Source organism: Anolis carolinensis, chromosome 2 (assembly GCF_035594765.1).
Source record: "Anolis carolinensis isolate JA03-04 chromosome 2, rAnoCar3.1.pri, whole genome shotgun sequence".
Lineage (NCBI taxonomy): Eukaryota > Metazoa > Chordata > Lepidosauria > Squamata > Dactyloidae > Anolis > Anolis carolinensis.
Genome location: NC_085842.1, coordinates 128,856,267 through 128,875,429, shown reverse-complemented (window position 1 = coordinate 128,875,429; position 19,163 = coordinate 128,856,267). Strand labels below are relative to the sequence as shown.

Here is a 19,163-nt window from a genome sequence, read left to right as displayed (position 1 = left end):
TTGGAGCAACCATAACTAAAACCCAGTTTTAGGCCTGAGGGCTTTCTCCCCCTTCTATTGGAAGTGAATGAACAAGACCTTGAAATGCTGCAGCCACCCTGTGATCTGTTCATATACCCCTAAACATCTGACTTCTTTAGGGGCCCTAAAGACCAATCATGTTTTTTACAGTTTCATTGGGTTTTGCAAAAGACTCCTACGTATTGATCTAGAACAGACTGGCTGGGTTGGTAAGGTCAATCACATCACCTAGAGATTCCTCATGGAATATAAACCCGTGGCCCTTAGTGTGCCAAAGTATTTTCTATTTCACCTCCAGAATAGATGTTGCATCACTTCCTGCTGTTCCTTTGCAGAGAAAATGGGAGCTCTCTGAACAGCTTAGCCTACCACTGGATGCCTCTGACTGGGCAGGAACAGATTAAGCAGATAAGAAGCTCACTTTGAGGAGGGGCATGGACCTTTAATGTGCTTCCCAAAAATGATGATAAAGCGCTGTCTTATTTTCCTTTTTCAATAATCATTGGTTTTGATCCCTTACCAGGGGTCCTCAAACTTTTAAAGCAGAAGGCCAGTCCACAGTCCCTCAGAGTGTTGGGTGGGCGGGCTATAGTTTGAAAAAAAATAAGAACGAATTCCCATGCACACTACACATGTCTTATTTGTAGTGCTAAAAAAAATGAAAGAACAATACAATATTTAAAAATAAGAACAATTTTAACCAACATAAACCTACCAGGATTTCAATGGAAAGTGTGGGCCTGCTTCTTGCTGATGAGATAAGTTAATTAGGACTGCTGTTGTTGTTGTGTGCCTTCAAGTTGTTTCAGACTTAGTGTGCGCCTACGTCTAACACTGAGGATGGGGGCCAGATAAATGACCTTGGAGGGCTGCATCCAGCCCATGGGCCATCATTTGGGAACCCCTGCCTTATACTATTTCAGGACAATTTCTCTCAGTGCTTAGGAATCTGTAGAATGAAGTTCAACAGGGACAAATGCAAGATACTTCACTTCGGCAGAAAAAATGGAAATCAAAGATACAGAATGGGGGACGCCTGGCTTGACAGCAGTATGTGCGAAAAAAACCTTGGAGTCCTCGTGGACAACAAGTTAAACATGAGCCTACAATGTGATGCGGCAGCTAAAAAAGCCAATGGGATTTTGGCCTGCATCAATAGGGGAATAGCGTCTAGATCCAGGGAAGTCATGCTCCCCCTCTATTCTGCCTTGGTCAGACCACACCTGGAATACTGTGTCTAATTTTGGGTACCGCAGATGAAGGGAGATGTTGACAAGCTGGAAAGCGTCCAGAGGAGGGTGACTAACATGATTAAGGGTCTGGAGAACAAGCCCTATGAGGAGCGGCTTAAAGAGCTGGGCATGTTTAGCCTGCAGAAGAGAAGGCTGAGAGGAGACATGATAGCCATGTACAAATACGTGAGGGGAAGTCATAGGGAGGAGGGAGCAAGCTTGTTTTCTGCTGCCCTGCAGACTAGGACACGGAACAATGGCTTCAAACTACAGGAAAGGAGATTCCACCTGAACATCAGGAAGAACTTCCTCACTGTGAGGGCTGTTCGGCAGTGGAACTCTCTCCCCCAGAGAGTTCCACTGTGGTGGAGGCTCCTTCTTTGGAAGCTTTTAAGCAGAGGCTGGATGGCCATCTGTCGGGGGTGCTTTAAATGCGATTTCCTGCTTCTTAGCGGGGGGCTGGACTAGATGGCCCATGAGGTCTCTTCCAACTCTACTATTCTATGATTCTATGAATCCAGGTCCTCTACTGTAATTCACCATGTGGCAGATAAACCAGTAGACATCCCCTCACATATTCATCTGGGCTCCCACCCCAAAACTCCATGACAGATTGAATGCTTTGCACATGTTCGGTTTCAGTGTATCCAAAAAGACAAGAAATCAGAGGCAGTACAAGACACTGGAGAGCATCTTTGAACCAGTGCCAAAGGAAAAGTTCTGCTTTTTTCATCTTGCAGCTACCGACCTGACCGTGGGCAAAATCTATGCAGCCATGATGATCATGGAATATTACCGCCAAAGTAAGGCTAAGAAGTTGCAGGCTTTGCAGGAGGAGCAGGTATGTGAAGAATATAAAACATTAATTAGGAAAGATCCTTGTGCTCCCAGCTGTAGCTCAGATTTTTGTCTATTCAATAAGCCTAGTTTCCACCAGCCCTTGGACTCACATTTAAAAGGGGGGAAACAACCGCATGGTTTAAAAACTGACTCTTTCATTAGTAACTATGGGGGACAGGATAAGTATGTGTGACTGAGAGGGCAAGAGGGGATGCATTTATACTATGGAATTAATGCAGTTTGACACAATTGTAACTGTCATGGCTCATTTTTTCCTAAGGAAAAATGACCTTTTAGACAATAAATAAAGTTTTGTTGATCTGGATCAACAAATCAATTCTAGCATTGTTGATCTAAATCAGGAGAAATTAACTTTCCATTTTTGGGCTTTCCTTAAAGGAGCTGCAATGGAACCCGTCATGATGGAATTCAAATTTTAACATTAGACTGCTGTTTATCTCACCATCAAACTCTGATTTAGTTTGTGTTTTCTCATAGAATCGGACACCCCTTATGTTTCAGCGTATGGAGCCACCATCCCCTACCCAGGAAGATGTCCAAGGGCAAAATGCTCTTCCTTCCTCACAGCTGGATCAAGGAGTTGGAATGTGAGTCTTAGCCAATAAAGCCTCCAGTCCTGTTGTGTTCTACAGAAGTGCTTCTTAAGCTATCTGATGTGGAAGACCATTAATTTCTTACCATTTTGCCAGAAAGCTTTAGAGATCTTTCAGATTGGCAATGGTACATGGATCACCATGTTGAGTAGCATATCAACTTCTAATTTATTTTTAAATGCCAGAGTAGTGCATAATAAAATGAATTTGTTATCTCTTATTTAACATATGTTAGTCTGAAGATTCTGATTTGCTTTATCTAGTAACTCCCTATTAAGTTCCTGCCAAACACTCATTAAAGTTCCTGGAACCAGAACTTCTAGTTATATTTCAAGTGCCTGAGGGTTTAGCATAGCAAAAAAAAATTCCATAGCTCCCATAGGAGACTGTGGAAGTTGTCTCACCACCCTTCAGTCCAGGAGTAATTCCCAGTGTTACATGCCTGGCTATGGCAGGGCAGCAACTTCATTATATCAAAGAGTTGACTTGGTTTGACCAGTCTCAACCTCCATGTACAATTTTGATTGAGTCTGGGGTTTTCCTGTCTATTTCCAGGGGCATGCAGGAAGGGGGAATGAAACCAAGCGAGTCATGGGTCACACAAAGAGCACAGGAGATGTTTCAGAAGACAGGAACGTGGAGTCCAGAGCGAGGGCGCCCGGACGAGATACCCAATAGCCGGACCAATTCCCAGGTGGTTTATGTGCCAGCAAGGTGTTTGGACTAGCAATTGCCTATCTGTCTTTTTCTTGGTGTCTCTTTTCCCTGCTCAATCCATCCTCCTATGATTAGTCTGTCACTATAACATTTTATGTTCCTCATTTGAAAGTATTATTTCCTGTTTAATTGTGTGGTACTTACTTTGAAAGTAGTTGTTATACACCAGAAACTTCATTTTTGTGGCTGCCACAAACTATGTAGAATTGGTTGAGACTCTATGAGATATGCATTGAAAAACTGTAGCAAAATGTGTTGCGGGATGTCCCGCAAAAACAAAGTTTTTGCAGTTTAATTCACTTTTTCCATGTTTTATGATAGAACCAAATAGGAAATGACATGTATAACTCAGAAACTAAAATGGCATTACATAGAGTAATCAGACATAATGACTGAAGAATCTAGAATTGGAAAAGTTGCTTAAGTAAGTTGCATAGAGCAAAAAAGGCAAAAGTGTGGGTTGGACCAATATGAGTTGGGAATTAGTTTGCAGTGTGATTTGAGTTAGACACAGAACAACACACATTTTGGGAAGCTTCAGTAACACAATAAGTGTGGACTGTGTTTACCACTGCAAGTCATTTCTTCTCTAAGCAGAAATCTTCTTTTTGGTCATATTGCTTTTTCATCATACTAATTTGATCATGAATTGTAGTGATGTTATGACATATATGTGGGGAAATTTCCTGCTATGTGCAATCACAATGTACTAACTTATTTTCCAAACACCGATATTGTATTATTTTTTTATATTCAGCATATCTTGAGAATAAAATACAGTGAGCAGGTCATTTTCCATGCCGCCCATACTAGGCTTGTCTTCTCCCAGAGTTGCCAGTATGTCAATGATTTGGTGCCCTTGGTGATAGTAGGAAATATATTCAGGAGCAGCCAAATATAACAAAATGCAAAATCCATAAAGGAGTCATGCCTTTACTGACAAACTAAAATACAGAAAATATATTATGCAAGCTTTTGAAGTGTTGGTTTCTTCATTAGGTAAAGATGTTAAAAGTGACAACATTCGAGTCACAGGACTACATTTTGTCTCAAAGATTATTTCTGTTATCAGTTAAGGTGCTCTCAAGGTATATCAATGCTGCTGGAAATCATTTCCCTTTTTAACTATGTGGGGACTGGGGCAAAAAACAATAAAAGACTTTAAAATTTGCATTGATGCCTCACTGACAACAGAGATAACATTCAAAACAAAATTTAGACCTGAGACTCTAACATGGTCACCTTTCAGCTAACACATACTTACCAACCTAGGCCATATGCTAAATGCAATGCAAAACCAGCCATACATTGCTCATGTCTCATGTTCTCAGCCTGTGGACTGGAAGAACAGGAGTGTTTTCCCCCAAGAAGAAAACTGTTGCTTTGTAGCTGTATATATTGTGGCAGCAGCGGGAGTTATATAATATTTACGGTATTCTCTGACCAGAAGACCTGCAAGTTCCAAGAATAATTCTGCAGCATCTTGGGTGCACTGGTATCTTTGCAGCAGGGAAGGGCAGCCCGTGGCCCTCCAGATGTTGAACTGCAGTTTCTTCAGTCTTAGTCAGCATAGGTAATGATGAGGAAGAATGTAAATTGTAACCCAACAACATCTCAAGGGCCTGCCTTTGATCTACTGTCCAGTGTTTCGCAAAGTGTGCTCCTCCAGGTGTTTTGGACTTAAACTCCCAGAAATCTCAGCGAGCCTACCAGCTGTTTGGAATTGTGGGAAGTGAAGTCAAAAACATCTGGAGGGGCACAGTTTGAGAAACTCTGGTCTAGATTAATTTTAGATTTCAAAGGGTCCATTCCCTCCCTAATGCATTTCTGGCTTTAGGTTAGAAATGGGTTTATAAGGGATAATGGCCAATGGAGGAACTGAATCATGTATAGCAGCAAAGCTCTTAAATCACTGGATGTTAACAATGGACAGAAGTCGGAAAACCTAGATTGATTCATTGAGTTCCTTAGTCTTTGGACATTTGATCCCTCCCATCTCCTCTAGATATAGAATGAAGTCATGTCTTTTCACTTGGCTTTCCATATGTTCTGACTCTATTGTTTGCCTTGCCTAATACAGTCTGTAGAGATGCGGGAGATGGTGAAGGATGGCTACTCAGACAGTGATCAGTATCTGCCAATGGAAGGCCATGGACGGGCGGCCTCCATGCCACGGCTGCCTGCTGAAAACCAGGTGAGGGTTTTTTTCTCTGACCATGTGTGAACTAGAGGGCTGAGGTGATCCTCCCTTCCCTGCACTCCCTGGCTCTTGGAGGTAGGAATAACCCTAGTGGTCACCCACACCAAGGATGCTGGTTTGGTCTTCCATGTACTGATGCAAAGTGAAACAATGCTTGGGCCTTACCTCTTCCATCTGAATTCTGTCAGGCAGGAGTGAGGAACATATGTCCCCCTCCCCCAAGTTGTTGCTGAATCACAAGTCTTATCATCATCCCTCATGATTGGCAGTGATGGAAGCAATTGTCCAGAAGTCTCTGGAGGAACACTGGTTCGCTACTCCAGCTTTAGGATGTGCCAAAAATACTACTCAGTGCTTCAAGGAAGAATTTCAAGTAATATCATCACCACAGGCTAAAGCCTTTACTCTGACAGTGAGAAGTATCAATGTTGCTTTTGTCTATCACACAGTTTCTCAAGTCACTCCTGACATGAAAAAAAATCACACAGATGAGGCTGAGTTCCACATCAGCTATCTGTAATGTACATTGCCCTCTTCTTAATTCATAGAAGAGAAATTCAAAGAAACCAACTGGGACCTGGTAAAGGACTATTTAAAACAAATGAAATTTGACCCTATCTGCTGAACAGATACAATCTTATAGACTGATGAGGACAAAGGGGATGTGGTGATTTACCAATTTTTACAAACATTTAATTATTAAAAAAAATCTATGATGAACCAGATAAAGTTAGATGGAAGTCAACATTTTTATTTTTATTTTTTTCAATTTTTTCAATTTTTTCCATTTTATTATTATTATTTTTTCTATTTTTTTTCTTTTTACCATATATTTTTCATATTTTTTTCTCTCTTTTTCCTTTTTTTCTTTTTTTCTTCTTTCTCTTATCTCATTTCCTACTTTCTATAAACAATCAGTGTTCTCCCACTTTCAATGTGAAAACTCTATTACTTGCTAATTCATATTTCTTTTTTAACCTCAAACACAAAATTTCCAATAAAAATATTTCCAAAGAAAAAGAAATTTCATCTGGTCCACAGGCTCTTGTCTATTGTGTAGTAGTCATGTTGTCTTCCTGGCAAGCTAGCAGCCACCTGTCATCCTAGTTTATTAGTCCTAAATATTATGGAAATTTTAATGTAGAAAATGTCTACAAAATCAGCATTTTGCTATTAGTCTTCTGGCCTTAGGGCTACTACTATCTTTGCATGCCTGGAGCCATTCTACTAATCATGTAAAGCAGTGGTTCTCAACCTGGGGTCCCCGGATCTTTTTGGCCTACAACTCCAGTTTACCAACTGTTGGAATTTCTGAGAGTTGAGGGCCAAAACATCTGGGGACCCACAGGTTGAGAAATACTGGTGTAAAGAGTGCTTCCTGGGTCCCTTTAGGCCACATGTGTCAAATATAGGTAACATGGGCCAAATCTAGCCCACCATTTTATGTGGCCGTCCAGATGCTAGAGTACAATTCCTGTATTCTTCATCATTAGATATCATGACTAGTGCAGATAGGAATTGTGAAACAGTAACATCCGGAAGGCTTTAGCTTGTTCTGCTCAGCCAGGATAGTGGGGTTTGAATTGAAATACATGACTTGTAGATATGATGCTTTAACTTTAAAATGTCCTTTAAACTTTCCCCAACCTCAAAGACACAAGTGCTGTTGAAAATTAGTTTGACTGCTTTAGGCAGTGAAGGCTCTGCTTAATTGTGTACCTTCCTGCTCTTTTTGCCCTCAACCTGTTTAAGAAGACCCACAGCCCACATTCGTCAGCTAGCAACAAGTCAGAAGCAAATGTTTACTGCCAGGCTCCTATGACAGTCACAGCTGCATGATGAAAGGAGAGATAGAGCAGATATACAGTTTCTTTACTACAATAAGTGCTTTGACAGCTTGAAGGCCTTTGAGTGTCTGGTACACATGGTTTTCAACTTGCATCAGTAACATGAAACCAGAAGAATTAGCAATGGCTGCAGTACACATATGTCTCTTGGCAAACCAAACTGGCCCAGCCCACTCTGGCCAAAGTTGGAGCAGCTAAAGGTGGAAATTATGAAATGAAAAAGGTTGACATGTGAATGCAGCAATTGAACAAATCTGACTCCAGGAGACAATCGGGGTGATCCAAGGAAGAGAAATGGCACCTCTTTGTCAGGAAAGGAAGGTGGGAACACGATCTAAGTCAGGCATCATCTACCATACGCACCTGGCTTTGGAAGAGAGTTCTGTTGAAGAGCTTGGGGATTGCCAATCAGGTTATCTAGCATCTTGTCTCTGCCCAATGCTACCCAGTTGTAGTCCCTTTCACATTTTGGTGTCTCAGGGACAATCCCCTCTTGCTGCCTTAAGTTGCCTTGCTTTGAAGGCACGATTTCTGCTAATTTGTTGTTTTGACTAAGCTAGAATTCTATTTCACTGTGGGTTTGTTCTATTATGCTCCACATGTCCCCAACCCTTCCTTCTCTTGACCAGAAATTGACAAATTGAAAGGACTAAATAAAATGGCATCTGCCTCCTTGTCCCAGCAGAGCTGCCATGAAAACAAGAATCATGTCCTTCTGCAGCAGTCTTGCTATTAATGTTTGCTTCCTGATCTGGCATGAAGCATGCTTGGTGGTAGCCATCTCTTTAGGGATGTGACATGTAATCCCAGCAGCCAGTGTTGTGCAAGGTGGGAGGGGCAGAGTGGATGATGGGCTTTGGGATAAGGAGTGCTCTTTGCTAAGCATGTGCCAAGCAGCAGTTGCTCTCAGCATGCTCAGATGTGTACAGCATTTCTTGCCATATCAACAGGCTAAGCATATGCGTGTCTCTGTGTTTATATGTGCAAATGAGAGCTTCGGCATACTATGATATGAAAAAGGTGTACAAAATATACCATCTGCAATGTTTCTTGCAATTGGTCCTATGCCAGGAGAAAGATGTAATATAAGTTGAATAAATAAATATGTATCCAGATTTTGCTTAGAAGAGCCTAAATTCTGAATATCAAGACAGTTACATCTTGCTGAAAACATCTGCTACATCAACTAGGCTGCAAAACCCTGGCCTTGCCTTTCAGATAGTAACATATCAATTCAGTGACCATATACGGCTCACTGTACCTAGTATGTTCTCAAGTCTGGGGTATTCCCAACAAAATTCCCTCAATATCATCAGGTTTTTATCAAAGTAAAGGTTCAGGAAGGAGCAATTCAGCGGGGAAGATTTTAACTGTAAGGCAAGGCTTGTGAAATGTTGCTTCTGAAAATCTTGGAGTTTCTCAATGAGAATATCAATATTGACAGTCAGACCTGAAAAAACCTGTTTCCTCGCTACCACCAACACTTCTTTCAAGTTCAGAGCTGTGAGGGAGTTCTAAAATACGTTCTAAGCACACAGCCTATGAGGGCTAGGTGAGGCAGTCCCACTGGACTAGAAAGCACGGGCAGCTGGAACATGCAGGGCTCTCTTGCCAGAAGAGTCAAAATGAGAAAGATTCTCTCAAGGTAGAAAGTGTGAAAACCATTGCTATAATATATAGGTGGTCAATCCAGAGTAAAGACGTGTGGGATTTTGATATGTCTGAGTAGGAGTTAGAAAGCCCATGGTCTTGACTACAGCATAGAATTAGGCCTGGACTCCAGTTTTGTTCAGATATGCTGTGCTGCTGCCTGCTTATCAGTACAACCAATTCCTTGAAGAGGAATTGGACAGTGATAGTGTTGCTTTCAGCACAGCTGTGATCATACCCATAGTAAATAAAGAGGAGAGGCTGTTTGTGTAGAAAGGAGTGAATGCCACTGGCTTTTCTTCACTTTTTTACATGAGTTGTGCATATTACCAACAATTTTTAAGCTATAGAGGAAGTTAGAAATAGGGTGAATCTACTAAAAGCTACACCGTTGTAACCAGAATAAAGACCAGTCAGAGTTTTCTAGAGCTGTATGTCACCACTTCCTTCTCTTTGTAGTGCATCTTAGTACGATATAAGTAGTAAACAGAAAGAATTCAGAATGGAAGGTTATTTATACACTCCATTAAAATACACATTATTGTCTCAGTTCTTGTCAGAGTGCTATCATAATGAAGACGTCCTATGGAAATTCTGCACCCTTTTCCTACTGCCTGTTTCCACTGAATAGTTTATTTCTGGTTTGTAACTATATTTCAACTTCCTGTGCTTGTGCTTAATTCAATTGCTTAACCATAAGCAGTGCTGGGGAAAGTTATATTTTTGCACTATAGCTCTCAAAATCTTCCACCCAGCCAGAATGGTCACTAGCCAGGCACAATTTTACGGTGGTATTCCCCACACCTGTACTTAACTCTAAATTCTGCCTATGCAAATACTGCGTAACTTCTGACTCTCCATCTGTTTGTCACATATTTGGATCAGGGACAGAGCAGAAACAGAAAATACAGCAGTAGTGGATTCTGAAGTCTTGGACTTCAGGTAAAACTTTCATCAGGGCCTTTCAATTTCTGCAGTTAGTGTTGTTTAGAAACAGCCTGCTCAATCTAAAATGTTTCCCCCAGTGATCAGCACATACTATTAACTCGGTTACAACCATAGCTACAAAGGCAGGACGGAGGATACATATGTGCCTCTTCTGTGATACTGCTGGTCTTTACCGGATGTATGCCTCAATTTCCTCCTGTGCAAAGACTAGAGATTTGGTAGGAAGCAAAACCGTCCTTAAGACAATCCTGCCCCTTGACAGAATGGGGTAAATTTCAGGACTGCTTTTACAAGACCCTTGTTCTTGCTGCTGTTTAGTTTTTCTGAAGAGGACTGAAAAGGAACAACTAATTCTCTCCAGAAAACTATTCCACTGAAAGCCATACGTAAAGGTTAAAGTCTGTAATTGAGGACTGACTCATTTATTTTGAACATAAAAAACATGAAGGTTGCCTAAATACTCTGAAGACACCAGATATTTGTTCATGCTGAAAACTAAGCAAGGTCAGGTCTGGCTAAAATGTGAAAGGAGGAAATGAATGCTGTAGGCTGTGTTTCAGAGGAAGACAAGGGCAAGCCACCTCTGAGTATTCCTTGCTTATGAAAACAATGAAATTCACAGGATCAGCAGACAATGTAAAGGCACATATATACATCATACACAGATGGCTCTCATTTATTAAAGCCCCTTTGAGCACAGAAGTAACTGAAATAGGCAAAGAAAACTTAAATAGACAAAGAATTGTACCAGCCTTTGAGGGAACGACATAAACTCCAATTACCATACTTCTTCCTGCGAAAACCCAAAATGGAAAATGTTCCCTTTTAAGCCACCCAGGAGCCCTGTGAGCACCAAGGCTTCTTGGGTTTGCCTCTTAAACAGAAAGCACATGGCAACTGAGTTCTCAAAATAGAATGTGCACAAGCTAAGACTTCGGCAGTTTGCTTTTGCAGAGTATAGTGAAGGGCAAATCTTCCCCCTCCTAAATGAATGCAAGCTGCATTTGCATTTTGAACTTTAAGATAAAAGAGGAATGTATGAGAAGACAGTAACTGCAAATATATCCGTGTGTGTGTGTGTGTGTGTGTGTGTGTGTGTGTGTGTTACAATTATTGTACGATAACAATGCTCTGTTGAGCTACACCATTACACTTAATTAATCCCAAGTATTTTCTGTATTAAAATGTTCCAGTTCCAGCTGTATGGTGGCATTCTTTAATTTTATCATGGTAGCCATTGTGCCACTTACAATGTTAAAATTTCTCTCCATGTAGCAGTCCTCAGTTCAGGGTCAAAATAGCATGAGGCTCCCAAGTAATGGAAGGTTGCAGCATTTAGATTTGAGTTGCTTGTATAGTGCATGTGCTGGTAAGAATACCATGCATGTCCTGGAATAGGCTGAGAGCAGTAGAGTTCCTCCCTGTGTAGTGAAGTTTGGAGGCAGTATGGAAAAGGCATTCTGAAAAAGTTAGTTAGGGGTTTATGAGGACACCTCCATGGTGGCAAAAAAGGAACATTACTAAAATGTTACTTTCTTGTTGTGGGATTTAAAATATACCATTGTAAGCACCCTAAGATAAACCCCTTCCGAAATTCTCCTCCTACTTCCACCATATATAGCCCCTACTGATATAGGGATAGTTTGTTATTTAATTTAAACAGAAGACTCTTCTACCTATTTGAAAGGTTGGCCAATCCAAGTCCAATTTAGAGATTAAAATCCTTTAAAAAGAAAGCAGGATTGTGGAAGTTATCAGTCGAGTAATACCTGGATAGCAAACTGACAGATTTCCATTATCATATGTCCATAGTCTTCCCCACTTTGATGAAACAGACTAAATTTCTGTTTAAATAATACCATTTGTTATTATTTTATAAATTCCAGGCTCTGGAATTTCACACTCAAAATCCAATAACAAGAGTGTGTCAAAAGGACTGTTTTATGGTGATGTTATGAAGTGCATTGTTATCAACCACTATTTCATTCAAATAGTAAAAAAAAAAAAAAAAGTCAAACAAGTTAAAATATGTCTTTATCTGGCTTGTTAATCAATTGGAAGAAAAAACAAGGCAACTTTTCCCAACCCTATTTTTAACATCTTTGCAAGCACTGTTTCTAGCAACATGTTAGAGTTGTAGTACAGCCAAATAAACTTTTCTGGACAAAAGTATAATTTTTCAGTATTTGATTTTAATAAATTTGCCCCGTTAACAAGTGCCCCTCACAAGAAAATACCAGAGTTCGACAGGCAATTCCATCTATAAATGTTTATTCATGAGCATGGCCTAACTGAATTTAATACTTTACAATGTTAACAATCTAATATATCTCAGTCATATTTTCCTTCAGGGGAATAAAAGGAGAAATAACTGAAGAGGGAGAAGGGAGAAGAAGAATGAAGATGATGAGTGTATTTAGGAAAAATAGGAAGAAGCAGAAGAAAGAGGACAAGAGAAGGACATAGTGAAGTGGGAAAGGAGGAATAAAAGAAATGTAGTCGTGATAATTAAGAAGGTGAAAGAGATAGAGGAAGGAGGATCAGGAAGAAGGAAGATTATGGCTGAAATGGGAAATATGGGCAGGGATGAGAGGAAAAGAGGGAGGGAGGGAAAGAAGACATTTAGCCAGATGTAGTGAGCTAGAGAGAGAACTGTGGGGAAGAAAAGGGGGTTGAGATGGAGAGAAAATGGGAAAGAAATGACGCTAGGCCAGGAGTTTCAAGTGGAAAGAGGAGAAAGAGGGCAAAGGAATGGAAGAGAGAGAGAGAAATAGGATGAAAAAACAAAATACAGAATTAAAAGTGCTTAAACAGGAAGAAAGACATGCATACCTCACTGATTTCTAACAATGATACAGCTCATCTGTGCCTCACACTAAGGAAGAAAGTTATTCTGTAACTTTAGGGTGTGGAAGGTGGAAACAGAATTGTGGTAGGACTGTGGTAGGAAAATCCATCAAGCAGCAATCCTGAATATGAATTTGGTCACTTCCGAGACAATGAAGCATAGTATGTCCCTACTCTGACTAACCCCTCCCACTATATTGTGGCAGCCATAGTTTCAGAAACTTAGAAAGGAGGTGGAGGGATAGATATGGTGGACAAACAGACCTGCCATTCCCTAGCCAAGCCCAAGCCCAGTCATGCCAAAGCAGCATTGCAACAGAAGGCCAAGCTGTGTACATTATTTTCAAGGCACCATTCTCACTCTAAGATCATTCATTCCCTTCTGCAAGGGGAGAGAGGCTAGATCCTGAACCTCAGAGCTGATCCTGAGAGTTAGAAACAATAGATAATATACCTTGCATGAGCATATACAAATCTTTGCCCGCTTTTCTTCTCATTTTGGTGATTTGTTTCCCCTTGTTTTGGCAGTGCTCACTTCTCTGTCCAGGATAACTGGTAATATAGCTGTTACAGGCAAGGCAGCTATCATATCCGTTTGAAATAATGCAAGAATCAAGGTGCTGAATGAACCACTTTCAAGAGTTACTTCTTAGACTACAAGCCCCTCTGATTAAGAGAGAAAAACAATGGTACATATCACTTACTGGATGAAGAAGACCACATAGTCATTCACGCTCTATCCATTAATGCCCTTTTTCCAAAAAAAAGTCAGTACTGTATATCAATTATTATTAATATCACACTGTTCTCATTAGGCTTCAGAGTTAGCATACAATCTCCCAAATCTGCTTCCATCTGAAATAGTGGTATGTCCTGACTTCGTATCTGAATGTTGTGAGTATCTCCAAGCTTAGAGAAGATCTGTGCTTCACCACTGACCAAGCCCTGCTCAGTTCTGTCTTGCCTGAAACAGTGCCTGCCTTGCTTTGCATCGTTTGTACTGGACGGGCAAGAGCAGATAAAGGAATCGAGAATTTTGGTAAGAGGCGCTCTGTGTGCAAGAGTGACTGTCCCAGTCTGGGCTGTGCACTATGTTGCAGCTTTTAACAGTGGCTGAGGGTTCCAGTGGCTGGGGCTTGTTGCAGCATGTTTGTGGGAAGGTATGGGGCCTTGCTGTTGTCTCTGCTGCCCTGTTGAGCTCACTCCTTCTGAGAGGTGTCTGTCCTATTGTGGTGTCTGTCTATCTTGGTTGTCAGTAGTAACCATTTATCTAAGGAGATGAGCTTCCAGAACCTGGCCGATATTATGCCTAACTGACCAACATTAATCTGACTGTTCTACCTTTATACTCCTCCCCTCAAACCCATTACCACATTTCTGATTCCTTCCCCACCCCCACCCTACCCTGGCCCTATGTCTCCCTTTGCCTTTATATTTATTTCCTTCTCTCTTTCTCTTTCCCGTTTCTGTGTGCACCGCCTTGTATGGCTGCGACAGAGGAGGAAGGCGCGACCGCGAGGGAATAATCTCAGTGTATGTACTGCAGCCTGGACTCCTAGCTCTGTGCGCTCGCCGCCTCCTGTTCCCTCCCCTTGGGCTCCTCAGAGTGGCAAGCTGCCAACTTTACATGTCTGTCCTCATGCACTCCTCTTTCCTTCCCTCTCTTTCTCCCAGACCCATACTGTGATCTTCCCAGCTGCTGTTTGCTTTTTCTGCATTAAAGGCTATACAGGCAAAATCTCGCTCTTCAGTCTGCTCCTCATCTTGTCTTCATCTTGTCTCTTCATTAAATGTCTCATCCTACATTCATTCATTCTTTCATTTATTCACATTCTTCCATAAGTATCTACATCATTTTCCTTCTGCTTTTACTCTCTGCTTCTGGCCAGACTTTTGCTTTTCTGCCTCATGATAGTTTCAGTGTGTGCTAAATATTCTCTCAGCATTCTAGCTTAGCAGCCAGCTGGGTATTCTGTTTTGTTGTCACTCCAATGGAAACTGATTATTTGGCAAAGGAGCCTTTGGACCAATTTCTCTCTTTCTCTTGCTCTCTCTCTGATGCCTCTCAGGAAAATACCTCCATATCATTCTGCAACACCATGAATATTCTAATCATTGCTTTACTCCTCCCTCTTCCTCCCTTGATTCTGTTGCTACTCTCCTTTGGCTGAGATCACAAAGGAGCAAACCATTCATGCAGCCAAGTCCTTCTCCCATTATCAATCTTTCAAGTGATCAATTATGCTCTCCTGTGACATCTTAAAGACTTCATAGGTTCAAGCCTACTTCATCAGATGCATCTTCCAATCTCTGATGTTCATGTTTGTTACCTCCCTCTTCAGGGTTGTTTACATTAGCAACATAAACCAGTTCAGAGTATCCTGTTCCAGGGGTGCTCTGGATTCCCCGCCCTTAGTGCCATACCTCGTTGTAGACCACACTGACATTGTATTGATGGCCATACATTTTCCCTGCCCAAATACAGATTGGGACCGCATTTTTTTCCTCTTCCTCCTCTGAACTGCCACCCATTCCCCAGCCAAGCCCAGCATGAGATTAAGAGTAATCTCACGCATGGGCATCTGGTTCAGAGCAAGCAACTTCACAAGTGGGGCTCTGCTGGGGAAATGCTTTGCAAGGCAGCAATGGCGATTCAGCTGCCCTGAGGAGAAACCCACAGTTGATTTTGCATTTTCAACAATCAGGTCCCCAATCTTTTTTTTTTAAAATGGCAACACGTGCCACGCAGAAATCTGTTCCACCACCCCACCCACACCACCCTCCTCCAATCCAGATGGACATACTAGAAAAATAATGCTTTTTCCTGGAAACCATGGGACAAGAAGTGAGGGGTTTTTAATGCATTAAATCCTTAAAAAAATACTTGCATTGTTCCTACAGCACCAGAATAGAGGTGGCTACGGTCTTTTGTGTGTGTGTGAAGACAACTGCTTATTGTCCTTCTCTTCCTCCACCTGTGGATGCATTCAGTGAAGTGGGCTCTAGGTCATGCAAATTCATGCTACAATAATTGCTTTTTAGTACAGTAGAGTTTCACTTATCCAACATTCACTTATCCAACGTTCTGGATTATCCAATGCATTTTTGTAGTCAATGTTTTCAATGCATCGTGATATTTTGGTGCTAAATTTGTAAATACAGTAATTGCTACATAGCATTACTGCGTATTGAGCTACTTTTTCTGTCAAATTTGTTGTCTAACATGATGTTTTGGTGCTTCATTTGTAAAATCATAATTTAACTTGATGTTTAATAGGCTTTTCCTTAATCCCTCATTATCCAACATATTCGCTTATCCAACATTCTGCCGGCCCGTTTATGTTGGATAAGTGAGACTCTACTGTATATGGTTTTGTGTACATTGAAAATTGGAAAACAGGAAAAGTGATTATGCACACTGCGTGTGCCTGCGTGTGCGTGCAGCTGTCTTTCTGCTTAACATGTAGGTAACTTGGGTTCAACCAGTAATTCTCTATATTTAATTACTTCTTGCTATGATATGAGACATATGCCTTCAGGACACTTGAAAATACATATGTAAGACTCAAAGATAACCCTGCAGAAAGTCCTAAAAGGGACAGAGTTTTTCCAAATATTTAAATTTTTATGCTGGTTTTGATTCTAGAAAGAATGCTGTGTGTGGAAAATTCCATTTTTTATTAGAAATGTCATTTGCTTACTTTTCAGTTACTACATTTCAGGCTACTTGGTGTTTTCTTTTTTAAATAATTTATAGCATTACAGTGTTGTGTTTTTGTAACTTCAATTATAAGGGAAGCCTTTAAAAATTTTCAAAAGGATTTTTTCATTGAATTGAATAGGAAACCTTGCTTTAAAAATTGTAAAGGGTTCCCTTATTAGAAGTTATGAAAACAATGGGTTGTTGTGTGCTTTCCGGGCTGTATGGACATGTTCCAGAAGTATTCTCTGCTGATGTTTCGCCCACATCTATGGCACGTATCCTCAGAGGTTGTGAGGTATCAACCCTGTGATTCCGGCCATGAAAGCTTTCGAGAACATATAAAAACAATCTTGGCACAACTTTGTAATAATCATTCTGAGAAAATACCATAGGTTGTTCTTAATTATTCTCAGAGTGCTTGAACATGAGTTTTTAAAATCATGAATTGTTTTGCCCTATGATGGAACTTTGAAAGGAGGTCAACTGATAACTCTCTGCCTTTTGTAAGCCTCTTGTATTTCTCCATCAGTTCTTCTATCACTTTTCTGTCTACAAAAAATAGCCATTAAGGGGAAGATACTATAAAATCAGTGAATTTTAAAACCTGGATATAAATGGCTTCCAAGAAGAGATATTGTGTGGTTTCCGGTCTGTATGGCCATGTTCTAGCAGCATTTTCTCCTGATGTGTAGCCTGCATCTGTGGCTGGCATTTTCAGAGGATGCCAAGATCATCATTGAGTCACCAGAATTCTTCCTCAACCAAAGAAACACTTCTCAGAATGGACACAAATGTTCTGTGCAATCCAAGAGAAGGTGGTGCCTCAATTGTCTTTATTACTTGCACAAGATAGATACTAATGGAGGGGTTTTTTTTTCATTAGAAGATTGCAAGAAAAGTCTCTGAACCTTTTTTTTTCTCCATTGGGGCATGAGTAGCTAGAAGTGGAAAGAATCCCATCCCTTGAACAAATTACTAGGAGAAAAGGGCTACTAGCTGAGGAAACAGAGTGAGCTTGGCGTAGTTCTTTGTGGGAATCTTTCAATAGCTGAAAAGTCAACCAGGGGTTAAACACATCTAATCTTCAGTTCATTAGGACTAGTGAAGTATATGCTAATAAAACATAATTTTATTAATGTTAACTAGAACTACAGCTGACTGCAAGCTTTATTTGCCCATTTTAATTGGAGAATAATAATAATAATACATTGTGTTTGTAACCCCCCTCTCCTCAAAGCTTGAGGTAGTGTATAACATAGTTAAAAACATTGCCATAAAATACATATATTAAAACACATGACCTCAAAATACATGTATTAAAATAAAATACAAATAGAATGTAAATTTAAAATTCATAGTTTAAAATTGACTGAGTAGGTCTGCTGGAAGAGTTGGGTTTTCAATTGTATCTTGAATTCTGATAGCTCAATTAACTACCAGATTTCAGCAGATCATTCCACAGTCTTGGGGCCTCCAATAAAAAGGTCCTCTGGATAATGGTTGCCAGTCGGGTTCTGGTCTGCTGGAATAGACACTCTCCAGAGGACCTAAGTGTATGGGGCGGGTTATCTGGAAGAAGAAAATCCTATAGGTAACCTGGACCCAAGACATGTATGGCTTTAAAGTTCAAAAGCAACACTGTATTTGCCTGGAAACTAATTAGCAACCAGTGGGGTGACCTTAGTATAGGAGTAATACGCTCACTCCTAGATGATCCCATAAACCAACCTGGCTGCCATGTTTTGACTGGGCACCAAAAACAAAGCCTACTGCTGTAGTGTCTGAAGTAATAGACGGTAGAAAAGAATATTGGCCAGGGACATAAATTAATGTTTATTTGAAAGTTGATCAGTATGAATTTTAGCTTTTTTATAAGCAACAGTCTGAAGTAAAAAAAAAACAACAAAGAGTCTTGTAACTCATGATTAAAAATGAATGGTTTATACTGACATAATCTTTTTCACAATAAAATCTATATGTGAGAAATATTACCAAAACAAATTATAGAATTTCAGGAAAAGCCTGAATATTTCAAACAGAATACAGACTTTCTGACATCTGTTTTGTTGGGTAACATTGATGGTTCCTGCACAGAAAGTGAATGATTTCCAACTATAGAAGCAATAAGACTGAAGGATGCTATCTGCCCTCAAAGGTTTTAAACATCCAATTCCTTTTTTTCTGTGGCACCACCTGCACAAAAGTTCAAACAACTACGGCTCATTAGCATTTTGTCACTGGTATGAATCTGAGACCAAGGGAAGATGGCTTTCCTAAGTTTCCCAAAATAAGAAAAACTAACATAGGCAGTGTGTTTCAACAAGAAAAGAGATGCTAAGCAATTCATCAATGAATTGCTTTGAAATTACCAGATATTTCCTGCATCAGAATCTTAAGGCTTAAAATTTCTTCCCTAGTAGAGGAAAAGACAAAATGTAGAGGTCAATATTTGATGGTAAACAGTTATTTGTAGCCAATATGGAAGATCACTGGAATTGGCTCAAACATCTTAATAGATTTTCTAATGACAGTCTTTACTTTATT

General features: G+C 40.4%; 1 protein-coding gene across 14 annotated transcripts in view; it reads left to right on the top strand.

The window, feature by feature from the left end:
• Nucleotides 1–19,163, top strand: part of cacna1a (calcium voltage-gated channel subunit alpha1 A) — a 389,802-nt gene that overhangs the window by 347,233 nt on the left and 23,406 nt on the right. For 9 of the 14 annotated variants that reach the window (XM_062973927.1, XM_062973924.1, XM_062973916.1 and 6 more), the window contains 5 exons: nucleotides 1,994–2,094; nucleotides 2,592–2,701; nucleotides 3,263–3,401; nucleotides 5,505–5,618; nucleotides 14,414–14,449. In XM_062973927.1, the coding sequence (XP_062829997.1) occupies nucleotides 1,994–2,094; nucleotides 2,592–2,701; nucleotides 3,263–3,401; nucleotides 5,505–5,618; nucleotides 14,414–14,449 (500 nt within the window). Of the gene's footprint in view, nucleotides 1–1,993; nucleotides 2,095–2,591; nucleotides 2,702–3,262; nucleotides 3,422–5,504; nucleotides 5,619–14,385; nucleotides 14,450–19,163 lie in introns of those variants that run through there. The other 5 variants (XM_062973922.1, XM_062973921.1, XR_010003865.1 and 2 more) reach the window with 4 other exon arrangements.